The sequence below is a fragment of the Aethalodelphis obliquidens genome, unplaced genomic scaffold (assembly GCF_003676395.1).
Source record: "Aethalodelphis obliquidens isolate GAN/ISIS:26980383/991018 unplaced genomic scaffold, ASM367639v1 scaffold24, whole genome shotgun sequence".
NCBI lineage: Eukaryota > Metazoa > Chordata > Mammalia > Artiodactyla > Delphinidae > Aethalodelphis > Aethalodelphis obliquidens.
This window is the reverse complement of record NW_020837968.1, coordinates 1345450-1372149: the sequence shown is the minus strand read 5'-3', so window position 1 is coordinate 1372149 and position 26700 is coordinate 1345450. Positions and strand designations below refer to the sequence as shown.

The window sequence follows — 26700 nt, the reverse complement described above, 5'->3', positions numbered from 1 at the left end:
GTTTGACGAAGCATCATTTAGTCCTTTGTAGACTGAATACATGTGTTGATCATTGTCATCTCCATTGAACTCCATATATTGACATGGCTTTAAGCACCCAGTTTTGATGACAAACATTTCAAATTCTCAGATACAAAGGCTATGGTAACTGTGGTGGAAGATTCCGAGATCATCACCTGATCTGAGATACCCCAATTTGTTAACCGTGTTCTGGGTTGCTTAAGAGATCCAGACTAAGCAATGTTTTGAACAAGTCCCAGGAAAGGAAACCCATTGTTAATAGAGTTCTGACATGCTGTAGGATTCCAGATCCATTAGACAAACAGATTTCTAATAATTTCCTAGTAAGGATTCTGAGTACTTTAAATCTTGCTTTGTTCTAAAAACATGAATAAAGTGTCTTGATTTAATATCTTTGGAAACTCGTAGATTTTTTTCTCTCACACAAGAACTTAAATGATTAGAATTTTTCTAGGTTTACATTTATAAATGACTTCCCATTTTTCTATAGTTATATTATTTGCATCCTTATAAAATGTTTATCAAATATATGCTTATCTTTTCTTTATGCTTTCTCCCTTTTAGAAACATGTTCAAAATCAGATATACAAATTAAGAACGGATTTTTTTCTGAAGCTGCCTTTACATATCCTTTAAATAAACAAACAAAGTATAAGTGTAAATCAGGATATGTAACAGCAGATGGTAATACATCAGGATTAATTACATGTCTGCAAAGTGGATGGTCAATGCAACCTGTATGCATTAGTAAGTAATTGATTATTTTGTATTCATTATCCTAATGATCACTCTAGAGAAGTTTTCTTTAACTTCATTCTTTTTACCCTTTTTTTTTTTTTTGCTGGGGTGGGGTGGTATGAGGTGTTGATGTGGTCCCATGGCTGTATTTGAAAAGATAAATTTTAAAATGTGTATCATTTTTTACCTTTTATGATTAATTACTAGTAGGGTAGAATATCATTGCATCCTTCACTTCAAGGTTTTTTCACTTTAACACATCCCGTGATTATAAACTAATTTAGCTAGGAGACATACCTATATTCTGGTATAAACTCATTTATTTTAACCTGAATCCTTTATGCCGATTGCATCTGATTTTATTTTTTGAGACTTTTATGTCAGAATCTTTCCTCCTAAGCCTAAAGGTTATGTTTTTAAGTGAAGATATGAGTCCATAGTGCATAATCTTCAAATAATATAACTTGTAAAATTTATATGTTTGAAACTGTAGGGTAGATCCACTTGAGAAAAATTCTCTCTGTTAGGAAATCTTTATAAACATCTAGTAAGTGGAGACACAGAAACACTTCTAGATAGGACCAAATTCTGCTGTGCTGAGAGGTTTTTCTGTCCCACCACACAGATGTTTACGACGATTTTCTAAGGAAAATTTGCTGAGTTTATCTTATTCACCCCAAAGCTGCACAATGATATTTTTGAAGTGATATTTTACATAGTCACTTCAAGTGAAGTGGATATTCAAAATATCGCTTTCTACTGTTTACATTTTATTTCTTTTTCTTTCCAATGTCTATGCTTAATATGGGCACTAGCCAAAGAGAAAATGATAAAACTTGCCCCCATATCAAACTCACTTCATACTAATATGCGACCAATTTTCCATTCTAACACTCTTTTCATGGAAGAGAAAACTTCTCTATTACTTTTGTTTTTACTAGTATAGTTTTGCTTTAATTTTTTAAAGTTTTAAGCTGGCTGGCTACATAACACATTATGAAATTTGAGATTAATTATTTAAACCTTTATTAACATCACTCTATTACAGTGTTAGTGAAAATTGATACTGTTCAATTTTACTTTCTTGTAAAGAAACATTTTACTTTCTTGTAAATTGTTATAAATAATAGAACTACTTCTGCATTCAACCTTGATAAACATAAAAGAATACACAACCATTAGAAATATATTTGGGAAAGCAAAATCAGCATGTGACTTTAAATATTAGTGTGTTTTAAAGTAGAATTCTATAGAATGTTTAAAAATTTACTTACCTTGTTGAAAATTACTCTTTTTTTCAATTAATCGATTTTTCTCTGGCATATATGTCACAACTGCTAATAAGTTCAGCATATTAATTCAGAAAATGCTGTTACAAAAATAGTACAATACATCTGTAATGGCTTATTTTATTACTAGCCTGGGAAAAATGCATAAGTATAATTAAATTGAGAAAAATGTTCATAAAAGAAATATTTCAGAGACATTAAGTGTTGAGAAAAATGTTGTGTAGAAACATATTTTTTCAGGAATTCCCTGGCTATCCAGTGGTTAGGGCTCTGCACTCCCACTACAGGGGGCACAGTTTCGATCCCTGGTCAGGGAATTAAGATCCCGCAAGCCGTGTGTTGCAGACAAAAAAAAAAACAATAACAGAAACATACTTTTTTCATTTTGAGTAACTATTCCAGGACAGTGATCTATCACTGGTATTCTTGGATTATTTTTGCATCATAATTTATTAGCACATACTAATTGGTAAAGCCCCCTTTCCCCTTGAGATGAAACTTAATCAGATTGCCCACTAAATAATATTAGAAATGAAATCTTTTTATTCCATTATCCCTTAGAATCCTGTGATATGCCAGTATTTGAGAATGCCAGAGCCAGAAGTGATGGCACATGGTTTAAGCTCAATGACAGCCTGGACTACGAATGCCTTGATGGGCATGAGAGCCGAGATGGACACACCACAGGCTCCATAGTGTGTGGTGAAAATGGCTGGTCTGATAGACCTGCATGTTATGGTAAGAACTCCTTTACAGCTGTTATTCTTTTCAAGATGAACATAATTAACAATAATCATCAAAAATGTTTTATTTTTACCAAATTTGACTGATCTAGAGTCATTATTAAGGCATGATGATTAAAATCAAGATGTCTCCTTCTGCTTTAATGTAAACTGGGAGGAGGGGAAATTTTGAAGTCCAAAGACTCACTCATTACCAAAGTGACAGTGTCTTACAACCTCTTCAACTGTTTTGCTCCTGAGTTTCTGCTCTATACCTCCTAGCTTGAGTATTAATTTCTGCAGGTACTGAGAGGAGCTCTTTATTTTCCCACCGTGACAAGTTCTGAGGACAGTGACATGAATCTCTTTTATGTTTGCCAATCAGCGGTCTTTTCTCCAGGGCTAGAAACAGGGCTTCAATCTCTGGCCAACTGAATGGATGTTGAATGTTCCAAGCCAAAGGAACAGTATATGCAAAGCTTTGGCAACAAAACAGTATTTGGGAAATACCGAGGTTAATGGATTCTACTCAAGGTGTGGAGAATTTTATGAGCTGAGGCTGGATAGGAGGCAAAGGAAAGATTATCCAGGTTACTTCAGGGCATGTTCACATTTGGATTAATTTTATGATTAATGAAAAGTCATAAGGAATTTTAAGGAAAGGAATGATATAATTTTATTTGGATTCTTGAAAGTTTTTTTTTTTCAGGAAGCCATGTAGGGTGAGAAAGAGTGGGGATTAGATAAGGTTATGGCTGAAGAGATGCACAGCAGAGGGTAGATTTGAGATATATTTCGTTGGCAGAAAACACAGATAATGTCACTAAATGGTGGATGTCAAAAAGAGCAAAAAGTCAAGGGACTCGCGTGCTTGCTCTCCATTGCTTCATAAGCAAGCAGGTAAATGGGAATGACTTTGTCAGGTGCTACTGGCAGGAGAGAGAACACTTTGGGAAGAACATGGCAACTTTTGACTTGAACACATTGTGATTGGGCTGCCCATGGACCATAAGAATTGGATATATCCACTACAGAGTTGAATACACGGATCTAACCAGGAGACACACCTGTGAGATCATCACCCTATAAATAATGATATCACATTGGGAAAGAATGTAGAATGAAAACAGAAGAGAGATCAAGACTGAGCCCTGAAGCATTCCAGCATTTAGGTGTCAGACAAAGAGGAATAGATGGCAAAGTAGATAGGAAAAAGGAGAACCCAGAGAATTTAGGGGAAAAACTTAGAAATGAATGTTTCATAGATGTGGAGAGAAGAAAATGTGTAAAGGTAAAGCAAGTATAATAGATCAACTAATGGTGAATCCTGTGGAGTCAGCCTGGATGGGTTCTAACTCCAGTTCTACAGTTTGCTAGGCATGTATCTTAGGGCAACAACCAAGCCTATTTGAAGCTTTGTTCACACTTCCTAATCTGGAAAATGGATTAGTAATTACAAATGTTCTAATATTTCAAAGGATTTTGGACTAAATTATTCATATAAAGTTCTTGCCATAATGCCTGCCATACAATAAAATCAAGGAAATTGTCATCTAATTACATTATTATGATTGTTAGAGTGGTGAATATTTCTAATTCAGTAGATATGTCCCGTTAGAAGACTGTAAAAATGTGGTGGATTTGGCTACATAGAGGGCAACAAAAACTGCAACAGAGATGGTTTTGGATGGAGTAGACAGGGAAAAACCTACATAGAACCTGCTGAAAAAATGATTAATAAGAAACTTATCACAGCATGTGGACATAATTCTTTCAAAAGATTTGCTTGTGGCAGAGAAGAGGAGGTTCAGGATATATTGCTAGGGAAATTACGCACTGAATAAAGAATTGTTTTCATGGGAAAGATGAGAGTGTGTTGAACGCTGAAGAGGATATGCTAGAGAGGGGAGCAGGCAGAGACTGAACACAGGAAGTTCCCTGTGAAGGAGAAGGGAAAGGAGCCCGCGCTGCTGAGAAAATCCTGGGCTTTGGTGGCAACAGCTCTACTTCCAACTTCCTATCAGGAGGAAGGAAGGAAAATGGATGTGTAAATCTAATGCTGAAAAGAAGCAGTCGCTGATGGTTTCTATTTTCCTTTGAGGTAGGAGACAGAGTCATGTGAGATTAAGTGGTGCACAGGGGAAGGAGGAGAAAGAACACTAGGCAGAGTAGAAAAGATTAAAAATAGAGATTTCAGACAGACACACAGAGTGAATTTATAACGGAAAAGAGACAGGCTTGTTCAACAGTGTTCTGGGCACAAATTTTCACTTTTCAGGCTGTCAACAAACACCTAATATGTCCTAGAAGTAGGCTAAGAGAAAAATGGTGAAAGATACAAACAGGGGACCTGCCTTTCAAGAGCTTTCATTCCACTATGAAAAAACAACAAATGATTAAGGTAAATAATGAACCAAAAGGTAAAATATTTCTAGTATATTTTCCAAGTAATTGTATTCGAAGAACAAAAGAATCCAAGCGCTTAGAAAATAGGAGGGGACTGAAGGCTCTAGTTCCTACAGGAAGACATCTATGCAAAGAAAAGTTGGAAACCATTCATTCAGCATAGAGATAAGGGTCTGTGCAACAGCCGAGGCAGCAAAGAAATTGACCTATTTTAAAAATTCTGTATTGACTCCAACTCCAGGGGCAGATAGATGACATTGGAAGTGTAGGCAAGGAATGGATTGTAAAGTGTTTGGAGCTTACTCTAAGTAAAAGGGGAGGCTCTTAACACGATCATGGCATTCTTAAAGTCACTGTCTTTATGTGAAGACAGCAGTTGGAAAATAGCCTACAACCGATGTTATTGTTAATGCAGCATTTTTCACAATATGATAAAATAGGAATTGTATACACGCACAACATATATAAACAGACACATACCAATAAAAGTATTGCTATGTGGAAATTTGGAGTAGAATTTTCGGAAAGGAATCTCAATTGTTCTCATCAAGCATGACCTTCTCAACTAAGCTACAAAACTCAATATTAACACAAAACAAAAACTATTTTTTGAGTTATTTTTTGTGACATTACTTTTAAAAATAGTTAACTTACATCTAACTTTATGACTGTGTGTTAAGACTTGACTTTCAGATGGTATGAATTTTCATTTTGGTGAAATTCTAATTTTCAAATTCCAGTTTTGAATTTTATAAATTAATTAACAAGATAGGAAGACTCCAAATAAGAAAAATGCAATTTTTCATAATTTGTAGCAATGTCACAAATTTCATACATTTTATAAATTTTGGGGTATAATTTTACACATTTCTAAATTGAGTCAGAATAATTATAAATATATTAATAGTAAGATCATTTACAGGTACAACAAGAATAGATACTTGTATATCCTATACATAATCGTGACACCTAGAATATGCCTATCTCTATGGCCTTGAACATGTTCCTCATTTTGTTTCATGTTTCAATTTGATCATGTTTCAGTTTGATTTCCACACTTGTAAAATTAAGGGATTTTTAATGTTCCTGTAACTCAGATACATGAGAAATGTCTCCCTTGTGTGTTCTGATTTCCCAATTATATTTTTAAAAATACCATTTTTCATTTGTGTGCAATTTAAAAATTGTAACATTCGTTTTCTTTAACATGAGAGACTCATTTTACGTTTTGAGACAGAAAAAGTAACATTAAATTTTATAAATGTCAGTGATAAAATCATATCCAGTTCAAACAAGCTGACTTAACAAATAAATTATCAGGACACATACGTTGCTGTTCAATACCTTAATATTTCTCAAAGAGCCCCATATGAATGAAGAGGGTGTATAAAACCTAATATGTAATGTTTTTCAAGGAAGAGCATTTATGTGCTGCCCCTCTGTATATGCATGCAGTACCCAGCACCTCATTTTTACATGACACATATAATATTTATTTGGCAATGATTAGTTGTATATTCTCACTAAATTATTTGTCTCTTTCTATAGAAAGAGAATGCAGTATTCCACAAATGGAAAACAATTTAGATGCTAATCCCAAGAAAGACAGATATAGATGTGGAGATGTGTTGAAATTCTCCTGCATACAAGGCCTTATTATGGTTGGAGCAGTTTCAGTTCAGTGCTACCACTTTGGATGGTCCCCTAATCTTCCAACATGTAAAGGTAAATATTTATCTTGCAGCTGCTGAACAAGAGTTAAAACCTTAGACATCAACCATTTCTTTCCTCTCTTAATTTTCTGTCTGCTTCCAGTGCATCTATAATCTAATGCATTAAGCCAGAGGTGTACCCACCATGGACAAGTGTTGGGTTGTAGATAAAACAGTTTTCCTTATTTAAGAAATTAATCTCCAGTTGCTTCTTGAAGTGTGTGGTGGAAGTATCCACAGATATGTATAAGGAACCTGACACTGGCAGGATTTCTTGTTAGGTTTCCTTTTGCCTACAATTCCACCATTAATATTGGACATTTTATATAATGTGGGACTTACCTTAAGTGTCATCAAGTGTGTCTAAACAATGTTCAAGTAGCTTATAGTCAATTCAATCATATGTATGGCTGGAATAAAAGTTAAAACTTGATCAAGGGGCTTCCCTGGTGGCGCAGTGGTTGAGGGTCCGCCTGCCGATGCAGGGGATGCGGGTTCGTGCCCCGGTCCGGGAAGATCCCGCATGCCGCGGAGCAGCTGGGCCCGTGAGCCATGGCCGCTGAGCCTGCGCGTCCGGAGTCTGTGCTCCACAACGGGAGAGGCCGCGACGGTGAGAGGCCCGCGTACCGAAAAAAAAAAAAAAAAACTTGATCAAATGCTTGTTTCAAAGGATAATATTTTTTCCAAAAGTTTTGATACAATGTTTCCATGGAATAAGAATATTGTTATAATTTTACACACCCATATTTATGAATTGGTTTGCATACCTATTTAGGGTATCTGGATTATTGAACATGTTTTCTGGGCTTAAATAGACTTCCAGTATGTTAGCTCAGGATGAGTAATAGAACTAGGAAACAGAGTCTGGTGTAAACACCATTGTTTTTTCATTGTTTAAGAATGCTAAAATAAATTATGTAATAAATAATAAACTAACAAAAAAATCTCTGCATTAGCTGGATTTTTAAGCTGTAAAATAGACCACGTGACCATTATTTACACAGCATGTCTACTGTAGGGCAAGTAAAATCGTGTGCTCCACCTCCTCAACTGCTCAGTGGGGAAGTTAAAGACACACAGAGAGAAGAATATAGACACAGTGAGGTGGTGGAATATGTCTGCAATCCTGGATTTCTGATGAAGGGCTCTCATAAAATTCAGTGTGTTGATGGACAATGGACAGCTTTGCCCGTGTGTATTGGTAAAGTATTAAAAATAGTAATATTTAAAGGTAAGTCAACACTTTTATTTGTATTCTTATACAAACTTAAATGATAAAGACGAACATATTTTTGTGAAATTTTCCAGAGGAGAAGAGTACCTGTGGAGATATACCGGAACTTGATCACGGCTATGTCAACCATTCTGCCCCTCTCTATCACCATGGAGACTTGGTAGAGTTCAGTTGTAGAGAAGCATTTACAATGATTGGACCCAGATCAGTCACATGTATTAGTGGAAAGTGGACCCAACCTCCTCAGTGCATTGGTGAGAATGCACTTCTCAAATTGACATTTAACATTTGCAGCCATATTGTTGAAATTTAGAGTTATCCTTGAAAATGTCAGCTTAAATTATAATGATTCCCAACATTTGTTGTTTATAATTCAATATATGTCTGAAGAGGAAAAGTATAAACTAGAAGAGAATTTTATGAATCTTTCTGTCCTGATATTAACATTGTTTATCTTTACAAGTGTGAAGCTAAATCTTACTGACATTCACATGATTAAAATATGAGTACTAGTTACCAGGAAAATACAACTATCTCTGCAGAAATACCAGTTTTGTTTTTATATGATACTCTTTCTTTTAGGACCTTTAAAACAAGGAAATATAGCTAAGAAAATACCCATTTCATGCATTCCTTTAGGAATCTTGCCTTTCTCAAAACTTCTAACAATGATGATTTCTCAGTCAGTTTCAAATGCAGCAAAAAGAAGTTAATGTGCTGGAGGGAAGGTGGGCTCAGGCCCTCCCAGTCAGTAGGTAACTCAGTCACAGGAGGCCCTTGGGCTGGGGCCAGGAACCTGCCCTGACTGATGCATTTCACTGTAAGTGAATCATCCTGACCTTTGGATGACCAGGTCTTTGATGACTGACCGGGAGAATCTTAGCTATCTTCCTTCACTTTTCCCTTAGATGACTTCTTCCCTGGAGTTTTCCTGGGTCCTGCATTCAAAGAGAGCCCTGGATGCCCGGTCTTATTTATTCATCAGATTTCTAGTCATTAATTATTCCAAGAAGAAGGTAGAGCTTAGGCTCAGGCTCCATGAGAGCAGGGATTCATACCTGTTTTGTTCACTGATATATTGCCAATACCAAAAGACTGGCTGACAGATGGGAGATATTCAATAGGAGCTTATTAAGTTAATCAGTAAATTTCATTGTTTATTACTCCCTACATTTTTACTAAACACAGTCCGGTCCAAGGTATTGCCAGTTCTTCACCAAACCTCATCTTTATCCTCTTCCATCTCCACAAATGACCTCGCCTCATTAACTTTTCATTCTACCTTACACCAAAACATGTGCTTCAATTATTACTCCCCTGATCTCAGAGCTTTCCTTGCAAAGGTTAATCCTCTACCTGTATTCAGTTTAACATAATCCCTCTCAGCTATAATAGACCTTATTCCAATTTTCTCCTCTCAGTGTTTATTTTGTAACTCTGTCTAGTCTAGCTTTTCACTCTTCTTACTATATTTATTTTCTCCTAATAAATAAGTTTGCTTTCCTTTCAGAAACCAGTCAATCATAGGATGATGACAGCAGCCACCACTGCTCCTTTTGAGTATACATCTTCCTTCGGTTACCATTCCCTGAAGAATACTATCGGCTTTGTCTCCCTCAACACTCTGAACAAATCCTAAAAATAGGGCTGATTCTCAAGCCTCTAGTGTGTTTTGAATTCATCTCCTTATTTCATGTTATTTTTTCAGGGTTGCATTTTCAAATCACTACTTTTCGATAGCCAACTACTTGACTTTTATTTATTCTGTTATCCTCACTTGACTCTTATCACTAACAAATCATAACAAATACTACCAAAGACCTATACTGATATTTTGTCATATTCAAAAAGGACTTCCACATGCATTGATTTTTTGAAATAGGTAGCTATATAAAAAGCTTTTTTAGTCCATATTTAACTTTTTTTCTGGAGCCAGAAAAAAAATTGTTATTATGGCATTATATTGGATCATAGAATGACCTGGTGTATAATATAGCTTCTCAAAGACTCTACGTGTATATACAGAAAACAAGTTTTAACTTTAAGTACCCACTTTCTTATTCCAAGTATTTGTTATTTTTTGGTGATCATTCAAAAGATCTTAAAAATTAAGATTCTATTAAAAAACCCTTAAATGTACTTTTCTTATTATGTTTCATTACTTTTCTTGAAAAAATATATATAAACTAGCAACTTGATATTCTATATCCACACATAATTGTTTTTATTTTAATGTTTTAAGATTGTGAATTAAAAGCAATGCAGAGATGCTTGAGATCTAAAAACAAATGAATATGAACATTTGCACATGTTTCAAGTTTGGGACCAGATTATTCATGCAATGACTATTCACTATGTAGATCATGCAAAAATGTTCCAATCCAAAATGCAGAATGTCTTTAGGATGGATATTTTCTCTGAAATTTCAAAAACTGGATGCAGGACTCAGGTTCATATATAATAGTCCATTTCATGCAATTTGATCAGTAATAACTTTGTTGGTGGAACCTGTAGGCATAAATTGTAAGTTCATTATATTACTGACTTCATAGCTATTTATTGTATTTGTTATTTGGTTCTTAGAATTAGTTTTTTCAAGGGAATATTTTCATTTTATAGCAACAGAGGAACTTAAGAAGTGTAGATGGTCAAAAGTATTTGCATCTGAGGGAAATCCATCGAATAAGATTGAATTTGACCATAACACCAACATAAGTTACAGATGTCGAGGAAAATCAGAATACAAACACTCAATCTGTATAAATGGAAGATGGGATCCTGAAGCAACCTGCAAAGAAGGTAAACTCTTCTTTATAATGTTTTCAAAAATGTATTCTATTTCTTTCTAACTTGTAAAAGTAGTATCTTTGTGTCTTTCAAGGAAATTTAGTTATTTATCATTACAAATAATTTTCAATCTGAAAGGTAATTTAGAAACAAACCAAAACACTGTTTCTAAATATTAATTGTATCGTGTGCATTAGTCAGCTATATGACACAACACCCAGAGCCTTGGTGGCTTTAAATTAACATCTGGGCAGTAGGTGTGCTCATTAGCATGGGAAAACCATTGCTTTTGATTTCTTACATTACACATAAATGTGTTTATGTCTATGCTGAACTATTATATATTTATTCATGTATCTATTTATGTATCAATCTATGTATCTATCTATTTATATATATTTATGTATCTATCAAGTCATCTATTTATCTGTTTGTGTATCTATAGCTATCTTAAAAAGTCTTGAATCATATTGACACCACCAATTCCAATTGAATAGGCTCATTTCAGTTTTTTACTTTCACATCTGTTATCTCTCTTCTCTAACTGTAGGACACCTTGACTCACTATCCTCAATATTTTTACCAATTTCTACAAGCCTATAATATACAGAAAGTAGCTTCAAACCAATATAAAAACAAATCTACTATCTAGTGTTCAACATCTTATAGTTCTTTCTTATATGAAGTTCTCTATGTAAAAATCATACCACACTAAAGCTGTTAAAGGAGAATAAATTATTTAGAAAAACATAAATATTGGGAATTAAACAACAAACTTCTAAACAACTGCCATGGCAATATACAATGTGTACTGTATATTATACATGATACATTTATGATTGCTTAGTCCTTGTGAATTAACTCTTTTATAATTATAAAATATTTATTTATAGTTTTTGTAACACACTTTGTCTGCAAGTCTATATTAGCTTATTTAAATATAGTTAATTTATTTAAAACAATTTATTACTTTATATGATAAAGGAATGCCCAACAAATTTCAAGTAATCAATGTCCTCAAAGCAAATATAAAATTAAAAGAGAACTTGCTACACAACTGCATCTTTAAGGAAACAAATAATATTTAGAGGCAGTGAAGTACATGTGTTCTTCTACATTTTCTTCTAGAAGCTTTATAGTTTTAGTATGTATATTTAAGTATATTATCCATCTTATATTAACATTTAAGTATTGCATAAAATAGGAGTTGATTTTTTTATATATGGATAGCCAATTGTTTTAGCAATATGTGTGGAAAAGACTTTGAAATGAAAATCAATTGACTATGGAAGTGTTGATTTATTTCTGGACTTGCTATTCAGTACATTTATCTATTTGTCTGTCTTTATTCCTGCCAAATTGCCTTTGTAACTAGCTTTTTAGTAGACTTGAAGTCTGTGAAGTCTGATATGTAGTCTCCAAGTATGTTCCTCCTACTCAAAATTGTTTTAGTTATTCTGGTCTTTACATTAACATAGAAATTTCAGGGAAAGCTTATTAATTGTTATAAAATATTTTTTTGTATATGGAAAGGGATGGCTTTATAATGAGAAATAAATTAGGGAGAATTGACGTCTTTACCATATTGAATATTCACATCATAAACATGGTATTTATGCTTCTATTTTTCCAGTAATGTCTTAAGTGTAAAACACTTATAGTTCTAAAAAATTTTGAATTTACATGTGAAGTCATCTGATATGTAGTTTTCTTTTTTGGAAGTTGCCCTTGATGAAGAATTCAATTTCAATAGGAAGTGTGCTATTCACATTTTCGATATTGTCTTTTGTCAAGGTGTGAAAGTTGTATTTTTCAAGAAATGTCTCCATTTTACCCAATTTATGAAATTGATTGATGTAAAATTCTTTCTAATAGTCACTTAACATTCTATTTTTCTTTTAACTCTACAGTATATTTGGTGATATCACTTCTTTCGTTCTTGGTATTGATAGTTGTTTCGCTCCTTTATTTTGATCTTCTCCCAAGAGTTTTGTTTTTCAATATTATTATTTTCAAATAACCAATTTTAACACTCTTAATTTTCTCCATTTCCTCTCTTCTCTAATTTTTAGCTCTGTTAATTTTCTCTGTTTTCTCTTTTCTATTCATCTTTCTCAATTTTCTCTCTTTTGTGGACTTAATTCTCCTTCCTTATACTTTCTTGATTTTAATTTTACTCTCTCATTTCTTAAGATAGAAAATTAAAACATTGATTTAAGCCATCCTACTTTCTAAATGTAAACCTGTAAAACTACCTTTTTCCCTTCTAAGTGCTGCTTTAGCTGTGTCTCAAAAATTATAAATACATCCAATTTCATTTAGTTCTATGTGGAATATTTTCTAATATTCCTAATGACTTCTTCTTTGACATGGCAATTGTTTAGAAGTTTGTTGTTTAATTCCCAAATATTTATGTTTTTCTAAATAATTTATTCTCCATTTAAGAGCTTTATTGTGGTATAATTTTTATATAGAGAGCTGAATATATTTAATGTATACAGTTTGATGAGTATCATGGGTGTTTGCATAGAAAATTTATTCTTATTGATTTCTAATCTAATTCAATTGTCACAGAACACACTGTGTAATTTTTCAGTATTTTGAAATTTGTTGTTTCTTTATTGCACAGCATATTGCCTATCATTGTGGTATTTCCTTTTTCATATAAAGCATATGTATAATCTAGTTGCTAGATCAGGTTAAAGTGGTTCCTAGTGTTCTAAAAATTTATCTATGTCTTAAAATGTTTTTTTTCTAGTTGTTCTATCAGTCAGAGTAAGAAGGCTATCAGTATTGTTAACTAGGATTATGGATTTGTCTATTTCTTCTTTTAGCTCTGTCCATCTTTGCTTCATTTATTTGATATATTTTTAGATACATTATACATTTATGATTGCTTAGTCCTTGTGAATTAACTTTTTTATAATTATAAACTGTTTCTTTATAGCTCTTGAATACACCTTGCCTGGAAATCTATATTAGCTTATTTAAATATAGTTAATTAATTTAAAACAATATATTACTTTCATACAATAAAGGAATTCCCAACAAATTTCAAGTAATCAATGTCCTCAAGTTATTCTCTCTAAAGTAAAAGCAAATATAAAATTAAAAGAGAGCTAGCTACACATCTTATTCACACATGTCAAAAATCCCTAAACTAAAAAACCCCATTTTCGGTGGTTTACTAACAGAAAATACGTTAAATTAAGTAAAATGAAAAGGAAAACAGTATACTTTGAAATCTGTGGGATACAGCAAAAACAAAGATATTTGTAGTTTAAAGCATGCATTACAAAACAAGGAACAAACTTAATAGGAAGTACAATCTAGAATCTAGAAAAGAACATACACCCAAAGAACATAGAAGGAAAGAATAATTAAAATTAAAATACCAATTATTATAATAAGCTAAAAAATCATAAATTGCTGATTTACAGAATATTAATTCAGTTTATAGGGAAATGTAGTGGATAGACCAACTTCTGCAAGACTTATTAAGAAGTACAGATTAATATTATTAGGACAAAAGTGGTTAAACATCAGACACAAAAGAAAATAAATTCTTGAAAATACATTGAAAAAAATGTCAAGATAGTTAAAACAGAAATAAGAAAAATATTTTGGATGAAATATAAAATACTTCTGTTGATGTAGAGCAAAATAGAAAATCTGATGATATTAGTTAGCATGAATGAAGTGTATTCAGTCAAATATTTCCCTGAATTTAATACAAAATATTGAACAATTGAAAAGATTTACAAGACTTTCCAGTATATACTTGCATATGGCTTCTAATGAAATAAAAATGCAGTATGGCAGGAGAAAACAAAATCAAGAAGTCACAGAGAGGTCCAAAATCTTCCAGGTATAGTCATGCAGAGTCTTCCCTCAGTTAAGCAGGACAGGCTTTGTCTTCAAATTATGAACTGCCAATATATATCTGAGGTATCTCAATTTTATGGGACTCAGACACAGTTTACAGAGGGGTCTTTTATACCCTGCTGGTCACGTAACTAAAGCCAGGTTGTCTAATCCGTTAAACCAGGTGTATTTCATCAATCTGTATATCTCTTAACAGCACAGGAAAGCTAGTAAATTGTACCTCCAGAAGAGTTCTGAAGTGTAAACAGTATACTATAAATCCCAGTGAACATATCTAATTCTTACCTTGGCCAAGACTCTGCAACAAATTAATCGATCATTAACTAAGTGTAATTTTTCCTCTGGCTAATCTGCTTCCACTGGGAGAAAATCTTGTGGGGATTTTAAGCTGATTCCAATACATCTGATCACCAATATGTGTAAAAAAAAATACCCTGATGTCAGTTTTTACTTAGTGCCTGTAATTGAGTGAGCAATTCACTTAGAACATTCTAAAGGTTAGAAGTAATTAAAATCGATTTTATGTAAATTATGCAAGATTGACCACAGAAATAACAGAAGGAAGAACCTGCAAGGAAGACCATGACACTGTAAACCAAGTGTGATATATTAAAGTGCTTAACAAGCTTAAGAGTATAATTGAGTCTAATATTGTTTAATCATTTATGATATATTATTAGAGCTTTCTATTTATTGAAAATTATTTCTTTAATATTTTTAACTTATGGTTTTTAATCAAGAAATCTAATTTTAATATTTTCAGAAGCACAAATACAATCATGCCCACCCCCACCTCAGATTCCCAATTCTCGAAATATGACAACTACAGTGACATATCAGGATGGAGAAAAAATATCTATTCTCTGTCAAGAAAATTATCTAATTGAAGATGAAGAAGAACTTGTGTGCAAGGATGGGAGATGGCAGTCAATCCCACGCTGTATTGGTCAGTAGTGCATAACGTGCTTTATAAGATTCTTTTAAATAAGAATAATACTCCTCTAAGCTTTGTATGGATCAGCAAGGTCAAGATCTCTCTATTCCACTTTATCTTGAAACGGTAAATCACAATTAAGTATATAAATTAATGAACATTCTTTCACTTCAAGTGAGAAGTAAATACAGACAAAATCTTTGGCCTACTATGTAAATACAAGATAAAATTTATGTTTATGCATATTTTATTTCTAATGATCAAAAGGACAAGAATGAAGGGGCAGTTGGGCTGCCCAGCCTGGGAGTCACAGACTTGGAAGATAATTCCCCCAGCATGTCTGACTTAGAAGTCCAGTGTAGCTTGTGTACAGGAAAGCCAGAGGGCTGTAGGAAGCAGAGATTCTGTTCTTAAAAGGCACACAAAAATTCTCACTTGCTCCATGTCCCAGTGCAGAGGCAGCAATTAGAAAGAAGTCTGGGTTAGACTGACTTGCTGATCTTTGTGAACCTCTCAGAGAGGCAGGAGGCAACTGGGGACATGGATACTGGTGCCAGCCATTATAAGAGACAAGTGCCACTTTGGAGTTCTCCCTATAGCTTATTAGCACCAGAAGCTTACCAACCCACGACAGCACCAACCCCAGGCCCCACCAGGCCCCACAGCTCCTACAATGGGACCTGGCCCTGTTCCTGGGTGGGACAGCACCAGCGCAGGTACCCTTGGGCCCTGCAGCCAGCTGCCCCAGGACTTGGTCCTGCCCACCAGTGGCTGACAGCCTCTGCATGAGGCAGAGTCTGGTAGCAAACCAGGTGGGGGGCCAGCCCCACCTACCAGTGCACCCACAGTAATTGGCCTTGCTACAACAGATGGGCACCCTTATAGCATAAAGATCTGGTGTATAAATCCTACAGAGGGGAGCATGCTGCTGGGTCCCATAGACTTTTCCTACATAAGGTCACTCCTCCAAGATCAGGAACATGCCTCACACATATTAATAAACACAGAGAATTAGGCAAAATGAGGAGACAGAGAAATACATTCCAAATGAAGGAGCAAGACAAAATCTCAGAAAAAACTCTAAACAAAGTGAAGATAAGCAGTATGCCCAATAGAGTTCAAGGTAATGACCATAACAATGCTCAGTGAACTCTGGAGAAGAATGTATGAAAACAGTGAGAATTTTAAGAAAAAGGTAGAAAATATAAGGAAGAACTAAACAGAACTGAAGAATACAGCAGCTGAAATGAAAAATTACACCAGAGGAAGTCAACAGCAGATTAGAGGATTTAGAAGAATGGATCAGTGATCTGCAAGACAGGGTAGTGGAAACCACCCAATAGCACAGGAAAGAGAAAAAAAAAATTAAAAAAACATGAGGATAGCCTAAGGGACATCTGCAACAACATCAACTATAGTAACATTCTCATTATAGGGATCCCAAATAAAGAGAGACAGAGAGAAACAGAGAACGTATTTGAAGAAATAATAGCTGAAACATTCTAACAAGAAATATACAGATTTCCAGGTCTGGAAATCAGAAAGTCCCAAACATTTACCCAAAGAGGGCCACACCAAGACACATTATCATTTAAATGGCAAAAATTAAAAATAAAGAGAGAATCTTAAAAGTAGTAGGAAAAAGCCATTAGGTACATACAAGAGGACTCCTCTAAGACTATTCGCAGATTTTTCTGCAGAAACTTTGCGTGCCACAAGGGAGTGGCACAACATATACAACGTGATGAAAGGAAAAAACTTACAACCAAGATGACTGTATCCAGCAAGGCTATCAAAGGATGGATCAACAGCTTTACAGATAAGCAGATGATAAAAGAGTTCAGCAGCAATAAAATGACTTTACAAGAAATGCTAAAGGGACTTTAAGAGGAAAAGTAAAGACCACAACTAGAAATAAGAAAATTACAAAAGAAAAAAATCTTAATGGTAAAAGCAAACATACAGTAAAGGTAGTAGGTGCTAGTAGGAAGGTTAAAAGACAAAAATAGTAAAATCCTCTGTATACACAATAAGTAGTTAATATAGAAACACAAAACAAAAGGATGTAAAATATGAGGTGGGGAATAGAAATGCAGAGTTGTTAGAATGTGTTTGAACTTAAGAGACTATCAACTTATAACCCATATGAATATATGTTGTTATATATGAATTTAATAGTAACAACAAAACAAAAAATCTATAATAGATCCACACACACAAAAGAAAGTAATCCAAACATAACACTAAATATAGTCAGTAAATCACAAAGGAAGAGAGAACAAAAGGAACAAAAATGAATTACAAACACAACCAAAAAACAATTAACGAAATGGCAAAAGGTACTTACCTATCTATAATTACTTTAAATATAAATGAACCAAAATGCTCCAATCAAAAGACATAGAGTGGCTGAATTGATTTAAAAAAAAAAAAAACCAAAAAGATGCATATATATGCTGCCTATAATCACTCACTTCAGATCTAAAGAAACACTCAGACTGAAAGTGAGGGAATGGAAAAAAGCATTTCATGAAAATAGAAATAAACACAAATCTGAGGTAGCAAAATTTATATCAGACAAAATAGACTTTAAAACAGAGACTGAAACAAGAGACAAAGAAGACATTATATAGTGAGAAAGGGACCAATCCAACAAGATTATGCAACAATTTAAAATATATATGCACCCAAACTAGAAGCACCTAAGTACATAAAGAAAATACTAACAAACACATACAGAGAAATAGACAGTAACAAAACAATAGTAGAGGACTTTAACTTCCCACTTACATTAAAGGACAGGTCATCCAGACAGAAAATCAAGTTTAAATCCAGTGAAGAAACATTGGACTTAAACTATAAGTCAGATGGACTTACTAAACATATATAGAACATTCCATCCAAAATCATCAGATACACATTCTTTTCAAGTGCACATAGAACATTCTCCAGGATAGATTATGTCTTGGCCACAAAAGAAAGTTGAGAACATTGAAATCATAGCCAGCATCTTTTCTGACCACAAATGTATGAGACTAGACTTCAACTACAGGAAAAAAAAAAACCCAAAACTGCCAAAAGTGCAAACAGTTAGAGGTTAAACAATATGCTACAAAACAACCAAGGGGTCACTGAAGAAATCAAAGAGGATATTAAGAAAAATACTTGAAGACAAATGAAAATGGAAAAACAATGGTCCAACATCTATGGGACTCAGCAAAAGCAATTCTAAGAGGGAAGTTTATAGTGATACAGGCCTACCTCAGGAAAGAAGAAAAATCCCAAGTAAATAGTCTAACCTTAGACCTAAAGAAACTAGAAAACGAAGAGTAAACAGAACCCAAAGTTAGTAGAAGGAAAGAAATAATAAATACAGAGGAGAAATGAATGGAATAGAGACTTAAAAAAAAACAATAGAAAATATCAATGAGACTAAGAGCTAGTCATTTGAAAAGATAAGCACAATTGATAAACCTTTAGAAAGACTCATCAAGAAAAAGAGATGACGGTCTGACTCAATAAAATCAGGAATGAAAGAGGAGAAGCTACAACTGATACCACAGAAATATAAAGAACCATAAGAGATTACTATGAAAAATTACACACCAATAAAATGCACAACCAAGAAGAAATTGATAAATTCCATGTAATGCACAATTTCTCAAATATAAATCAGGAGAAATATAGAAAATATGAACAGACTGATTACCAATATTAAAATTGAATCGGTAATTTTAAAACCCAAGAAACAAAAATCCAGGACCAGACAGATTCACAGGTGAATTCTACCATTTATAAAAGAGTTAACACCTATTCTTCTCAAAATATTCCCAAAAAATTGAAGAGGAAGAACACTTCTGAACTTATTCTGCAAGTTCAGCATCACCCTGAGGCCAAAAACAAAGAGGGTGCAAAAAAAGAAAATTACAGGCCAATATCATTGATGAACATAGGTGTAAAAATCTTCAATCAAATATTAGCAAACCAAATTCAACAATACGTTAAAAGGATCATGCATCATGATCAAGTGGGACTTTTCAGAGGGATTCAAGTATGTTTCAATATCTGCAAATCAATGTGATATACATCCACAAATTGAAGAATAAAAATGATATGATTATCTCAATAGATGCAGAAAAAGCTCTTGACAAAACAATATCTATTTATGTTAAATCTCTCAGTGAAGTGGGTAGAGGGGAAACATACCTAAACATAATAAAGGCCATATATGACAAACGTCCAGCCAATGTCATACTCAACGGTGAAAAGCTGAAATCATTTCCTCTGAACCAGGAACAAGACAAGGATGCCCACTCTCTCCACTTTTACTCAACATAGTATTGGAAGTCCTAGACACAGCAATCAAACAAGAAAAGAAATAAAAGAAATTCAAATTGGAAAGGAAGAAGTAAAGCTATCACTATCTGTAGATAACATGATACTATACATAGAAAAACACCACCAAAAACTATTAGAACTAATAAATGAATTCATTAAAGTTGCAGGATATAAAATTAATATATAGAAATATGTGGCATTTCTATGCCTGAACAACAAAGTTTTAGAGGGAGAAATCAAGAAAGCAATCCCATTTACAATTGCATCAAAAAGAATAAAATAGCTAGGAATAAATCTAACCAAGGAGGTAAAAGACTTGTACTCTGAAAACTATAAGAAATTGATGAAATAAACTGAAGATGACAAAACAAATGGAAAGATATCATGTTCACAACTTGGAAGAATTTATATTGTTAAAATGACCATGCTACTGAAAGCAATCTACAGATTCAATGCAATCCTTATTAAATTACCAATGGCATTTTTCACAGAATTAGAACAATTTTTTTTTTATTTGTAAGGAAACACAAAAGACCACAAATAGCCAAAGCAATCTTGAGAAAGAAAAGTGGAGCTGGAGGAATCAGGCTCCCTGACTTCAGACTATACTACAAAGCTAGAGTAATCAAAATAGAATGGCACTGGCACAAAAACAGACACATAGATCTAGGGAACAGATTAGAGAGCCCAGTAGTATACCCACATTTATGTGGTCAATTAATCTATGACAAAGGAGGCAAGAACATCATGGGGAAATGATTGCCTCTGTAAATGGTGTTGGGGAAACAGGAAAGTTACATGCAAAAGAAGCAAGCTGGACTACTTTCTCACACAATATACAAAAATAAAATGAAAATGAATTAAAGACTTAATTGTAACTCTTGAATCCATAAAACTTCTAGAAGAAAACAAAGGCAGTATGCTCTTTGACATCAGTTTTAGCAATATTTTGGGTTTTTGGGGGTTTTTTGGATATGTCTCCTCAGGCAAGGGAAACAAAAGCAAAAATAAGCAAATGGGACTCAAAAATGAGAAAGCTTTTCCACAGCAAAGAAAACGATCAATAAAATGAAAAAGGTAGCCTACTGAATGTGGGAAGATATTTGCAAAGGATATATCTATTAAGGGGTTAATATTCAAACTATACAAAGAATTAATGCAACCAACATCAGAAAAACAAATAACTAGAAAATAGGCAGAGGACCTGAATAGACATTTTTTCCAAAGAAGACATACAGATGGCCAAAAGACACACGAAGAGAAGCTCAACATCATTAAAAGGCAGGCAAATGCATGTCACAACCACAGTGAAATGTCCCTTCACACCTGTCTTAATGGCTGTCATCAAAAAGACAACATCCAGTGTTGGCGAGGATGTGGAGAAAAGGAAATCTTTGTGCACTGTTGGTGCAACTGTAGATTGGTGCAGCCACTGTGGAAAAGAGTATGGAGTTTCCTTAAAAACTAAAAATAGAACTGCCATATGATCTGGCAGTTCCACTGCTGGGTATTTATTCAAAGGAACCAGAAACATTTGAAAAGATATATGCACTCCAATGTTCATTGCAGCATCACTTACAATAGCCAAGGTTTGGAATCAACCTAAGTGTCCATTGATAGAGGAGTGGATTAAGAAGATGTTTTATATATACACACAAAATGAACTATTAGTGAGCCATAAAAATTACACATTTCCATTTGCAAAAACATGGATGGATCTAGGGTGTATTATGGTTAAGTAAAATAAGTTAGATAGAAAAAGACAAATGCCACATGATCTCACATATACGTAGACTCTAAAGAAGCCAGGGGGATGTGTATTCAGCATAAGGAATATGGTCAATGATATTATAATAACTTTGTATAGGGACAGATTGCTATTAGACATCCTGCTGGTCATTTCATAATATATGTAAAAGTCGAATCATTATGTAGTAGACCTGAAACTAACACAATATTTTTTTTATTTATTTTTTTCACACCTTTATTGGAGTATAAATGCTTTACAATGTTGTGCTAGTTTCTGCCATACAACAAAGTGAACCAGCCACATGTATACACGCATCCCATATCCCCTACCTCCCAAGCCTTCCTCCCATCTTCCCTATCCCACCCCTCTAGGTTGTCACAAAACACCAAGCTGATCTCCCTGTGCTATGCAGCTGCTTCCCACTAGCAATCTATTTTACATTTGGTAGTGTATATATGTCCATGCCACTCTCTCACTTCATCTCAACCTCCCCCCACCCCCATGCTCTCAAGTCCATTCTCTACTTGTGCATCCTTGTTCCTGCCCTGCCACTAGGTTCATCAGTACCGCTTCTTTAAATTCCATATATATACATTAACATACGGTATTTGTTTTTCTCTTTCTGACTTACTTCACTCTGTATGACAGATTCTAGGGCCATCCACCTCACTACAAATAACTCAATTTGTGTCACATCTTTCTCCATTCATCTGTTGATGGATATTTAGGTTGGTTCCGTGTCCTGGCTTTTGCAAATAGTGCTGCAGTGAACATTGTGGTAAACGTATCTCTTTGAATTATGGTTTTCTCGGGATATGTGCCCAGTAGTGGGTCATATGGTAGTTCTATTTTTAGTTTTCTAAGGAACCTCCATACTCTTTTCCATAGTGGCTGTATCAATTTACATTCCCACCAACAGTGCAGAAGTGTTCCCTTTTCTCCACACACTCTCCAGCATTTATTGTTTTTTTGTTTTGTTTTAAATTTATTTATTTATTTTTGGCTGCATTGGGTCTTCGTTGCTGTGTGCAGGCTTTCACTAGTTGCGGCGAGTGGGGGCTACTCTTCATTGCAGTGTGCAGGCTTCTCATTGCAGTGGCTTCTCTTGTTGTGGAACATGGGCTCTAGGCATGCGGACTTCAGTAGTGTGGCTCATGGGCTCTAGAGCACAGGCTCAGTAGTTATGGCACACAGACTTAGTTGCTCCGCGGCATGTGGGATCCTCCGGGACCAGAGATTGAACCTGTGTCCCCTGCATTGGCAGGCAGATTCCTAGCCACTGTGCCACCAGGGAAGCCCCTTATGTTTCTAGAGTTTTTGATGATGGTCATTCTGACTGGTGTGAGGTGACATCTCACCATGGTTTTGATTTGCATCTCTCCAACAATTAGTAATATTGAGTATCTTTTCATGTATTTGTTGGCCATCTGCATGTCTTCTATAGAGAAATGTCTATTTAGGTCTTCTGCCCATTTTTGGACTGGGTGGTTTGTTTTTGTGATACTGAGCTGCATGAGCTGCTTGTATATTTTGGAGATCAATCCCTTGTCAGTTGCTTCACTTGCAAATATCTTCTCCCATTCTGAGGATTGTCTTCTTGTCTTGTTTATGGTTTCCTTTGCCATGCAAAAGTTTCTAAGTTTCATTAGGTCCCATTTGTTTATTTTTGCTTTTATTTCCCTTACTCTAGGAGGTGGCTCAAAAAGGACCTTGCTGTGATTTATGTCATAGAGTGCTCTGCCTATGTTTTCCTCTAAGAGTTTTATAGTGTCTGGCTTTACATTTAGGTCCTTAAAACATTTTGAGTTTATTTTTGTGTATGGTGTTAGGATGTGTTCTAATTTAATTATTTTACATGCAGCTGTCCATTTTCCCCAGCACCACTTATTGAAGAGGCCATCTTTTCTCCATTGTTTATTCTTGTCTCCTTTGTCAAAGATAAGGTGACCATATGTGCGTGGGTTTATCTCTGGACTTTCTCTCCTGTTCCATTGATCTATATTTATGTTTTTGTGCCACTACCATACCATCTTGATTACTGTAGCTTTGTAGTATAGTCTGAAGTCAGGGAGCCTGATTCCTCCAGCTCCGTTTCTCTTTCCTAAGACTGCTTTGGCCACTCAGGGTCTTTTGTGTTTCTGTACAAATTGTAAAATTTCTTTCTTTAGTTCTGTGAAAAATGCCATTGGTAATTTGATAGGGATTGCACTGAACCTGCAGATTGCTTTGAGTAATATAGTCGTTTTCACAATATTGATTCCTCCAATCCAGGAGCATGGTATATCTCTCCATCTGTTTATGTTATCTTTGATTTATTTCATCAGTGTTTTATAGTTTTCTGAGTACAGGTCTTTTGACTCCTTAGGTAGGTTTATTCCTAGATATATTATTCTTTTTGTTGCAATGGTAAATAGGATTGTTTCCTTAATTTCACGTTCTGATCTTTCGTTGATAGCGTATAGGAAGGTCAGAGATTTCTGTGCATTAATTTCGTATCCTGAAACCTTACCAAATTCATTGATTAGTTCTAGTTGTTTTCTGGTGGCATCTTTAGTATTTTCTATGTACAGTATCCTGTCATCTGCAAACAGTGACAGTTTTAGTTCTTCTTTTCCAATTTGTATTCCTTTTATTTCTTTTTCTTCTCTGATTGCTGTGGCTAGGACTTCCAATACTATGTTGAATAATAGTGGCAAGAGTGGACATCCTTGTCTTGTTCCTGATCTTAGAGGAAATGCTTTCATTTTTTCACCGTTGAGAGTGATGTTTGCTATAGGTTTTCTTACATGGCCTTCACTATGTTGAGGTAGGTTCCCTCTATGTCCACTCTCTGTACAGTTTTTATCATAAATTGGTGTTGTATTTTGTCAAAACTCTGTCTGCATCTATTGAGATGATCATATGGTTTTTATTCTTTAGCTTGTTAATATGGTGTATCACATTGATTGTTTTGCATATATTGAAGAATCTTTGCATCCCTGGGATAAATCCCAGTTGATCATGGTGTATGATCCTTTTAATGTGTTGTTGGATTCTGTTTGCTAGTATTTTGTTGAGGATTTTTGCATCCATGTTCATCAGTGATATTGGTCTATAGTTTTTGTGTGTGTGATATCTTTGTCTGGTTTTGGTATCAGGGTGCTGCTGGCCTTGTAGAACGAGTTTGGGATTGTTCCTCCCTCTACAATTTTTTGGAAGAGTTTGAGAAGGATAGGTGTTAACTCTTCTCCAAATGTTTGATGGATTTGCCTGTGAAACCATCTGGTCCTGGGCTTTTGTTTGTTGGAAATTATCAGTGTCAGTTTCAATTTCATTACCTGTGATTGGTGTGTTTATATTTTCTAATTCTTTCTGGTTCAGTCTTGGAGGGTTTTACTTTTCCAAGAAATTTGTCCACTTCTTCCAGGTTGTCCATTTTATTGGCATAGTGTTGCTTGTAGTAGTCTCTTAGGATACTTTGTATTTCTGCAGTGTCTGTTGTAACTTCCCCTTTTTCATTTCTAATTTTATTGATTTGAGTCCTCTCCCTTTTTTTCGTGATAAGTCTGGCTAACGGTTTATCAATTTTGTTTATCTTCTCAAAGAACCAGCTTTTAGTTTTATTCATCTTTGCCATTATTTTCTTTGTTTCTATTTCATTTATTTCTGCTCTGATCTTTATGATTTCTTTCCTTCTACTATCTTTGGGTTTTCTTTGTTCTTTTTCTAGTTGCTTTAGGTGTAAGGTTAGATTTTTCATTTGAGATTTTTCTTGTTTCTTGAGGTGAGCTTGAATTGTTATGATCTTCCCTCTTAAAACTGCTTTTGCTGAGTCCCATAGGTTTTGGATCCTCGTGTTTTCATTGTCATTTGTTTCTAGGTAATTTTTGATTTCCTCTTTGATTTCTTCAGTGATCTCTTGATTATTTAGCAGTGCATTGTTTAGCCTCCATGTATTTGTGTTTTTGACTGTTTTTTTTCCTGTAATTGATTTCTAATCTCATGGCATTGTGGTCGTAAAAGATGCTTGATATAATTTCAATTTTCTTAAATTTTCCAAGGCTTGATTTGTGACCCAAGATGTGAACTATTCTGGAGAATGTTCCATATGCACTTGAGAAGAAAGTGTATTCTTCTGCTTTCAGGTGGAATGTACTAAAAGTATTAATTCTGCCTGATCTATTGTGTCATTTAAAGCTTGTGTTTCCTTATTTATTTTCTGTCTGGATGATCTGTCCATTGGTGTAAGTGGGGTGTTAAGTCCCCCACTATTATTGTGTTACTGTCAATTTCTCCTTTTATGGCTGTTAGTGTTTGCCTTATGTATTGAGGTGCTCCTATGTTGGGTGCATAAATATTTATAATTGTTACGTTTTCTTCTTGGATTGATCCCTTGATCATTAGGCAGTGTCCTTTAATGTCTCTTGCAACAGTCTTTATTTTAAAGTCTATTTTATCTGTTATGAATATTGCTACTCCAGCTTTCTTTTGATTTCTATTTGCATGGAATATCTTTTTCCATCCCCTCACTTTCACTCTGTATGTGTCTGTAGGTCTGAAGTGGGTTTCTTGTGGACAGCATATATGCAGGTCTTGTTTTTGTATCCATTCTGTGTTTTTTGGTTGGAGCATTTAATCCATTTATATTCAAGATGACTATTGATATATATGTTCCTATTACCATTTTCTTAATTGATTTGGGTTTGTTTCTGTGGGTCTTTTTCTTCTCTTGTGTTTCCTGCTTAAAGAAGTTCCTTTAGCATTTGTTGTAAAGCTGGTTGTAAAGCTGGTGGTGCTGAATTCTCTTAGCGTTTGCTTGTCTGTAAAGCTTTTTATTTCTCCATTGAATCTGAATGAGATCCCTGACAGGTAATCTTGGTTGTAGATTTTTCCCTTTCATCATTT

The 26700-nt window shown here is 34.5% G+C and overlaps 1 protein-coding gene across 4 annotated transcripts in view; it reads left to right on the top strand.

The window, feature by feature from the left end:
* Nucleotides 1-26700, top strand: part of LOC113628492 (complement factor H-like) — a 94711-nt gene that overhangs the window by 57748 nt on the left and 10263 nt on the right. For all 4 annotated transcript variants that reach the window (XM_027122157.1, XM_027122156.1, XM_027122155.1 and 1 more), the window contains 7 exons: nt 586-768; nt 2610-2786; nt 6725-6901; nt 7907-8089; nt 8197-8376; nt 10742-10921; nt 15558-15740. In XM_027122157.1, coding sequence (XP_026977958.1) covers nt 586-768; nt 2610-2786; nt 6725-6901; nt 7907-8089; nt 8197-8376; nt 10742-10921; nt 15558-15740 — 1263 coding nt within the window. The remainder of the gene's footprint in view (nt 1-585; nt 769-2609; nt 2787-6724; nt 6902-7906; nt 8090-8196; nt 8377-10741; nt 10922-15557; nt 15741-26700) is intronic.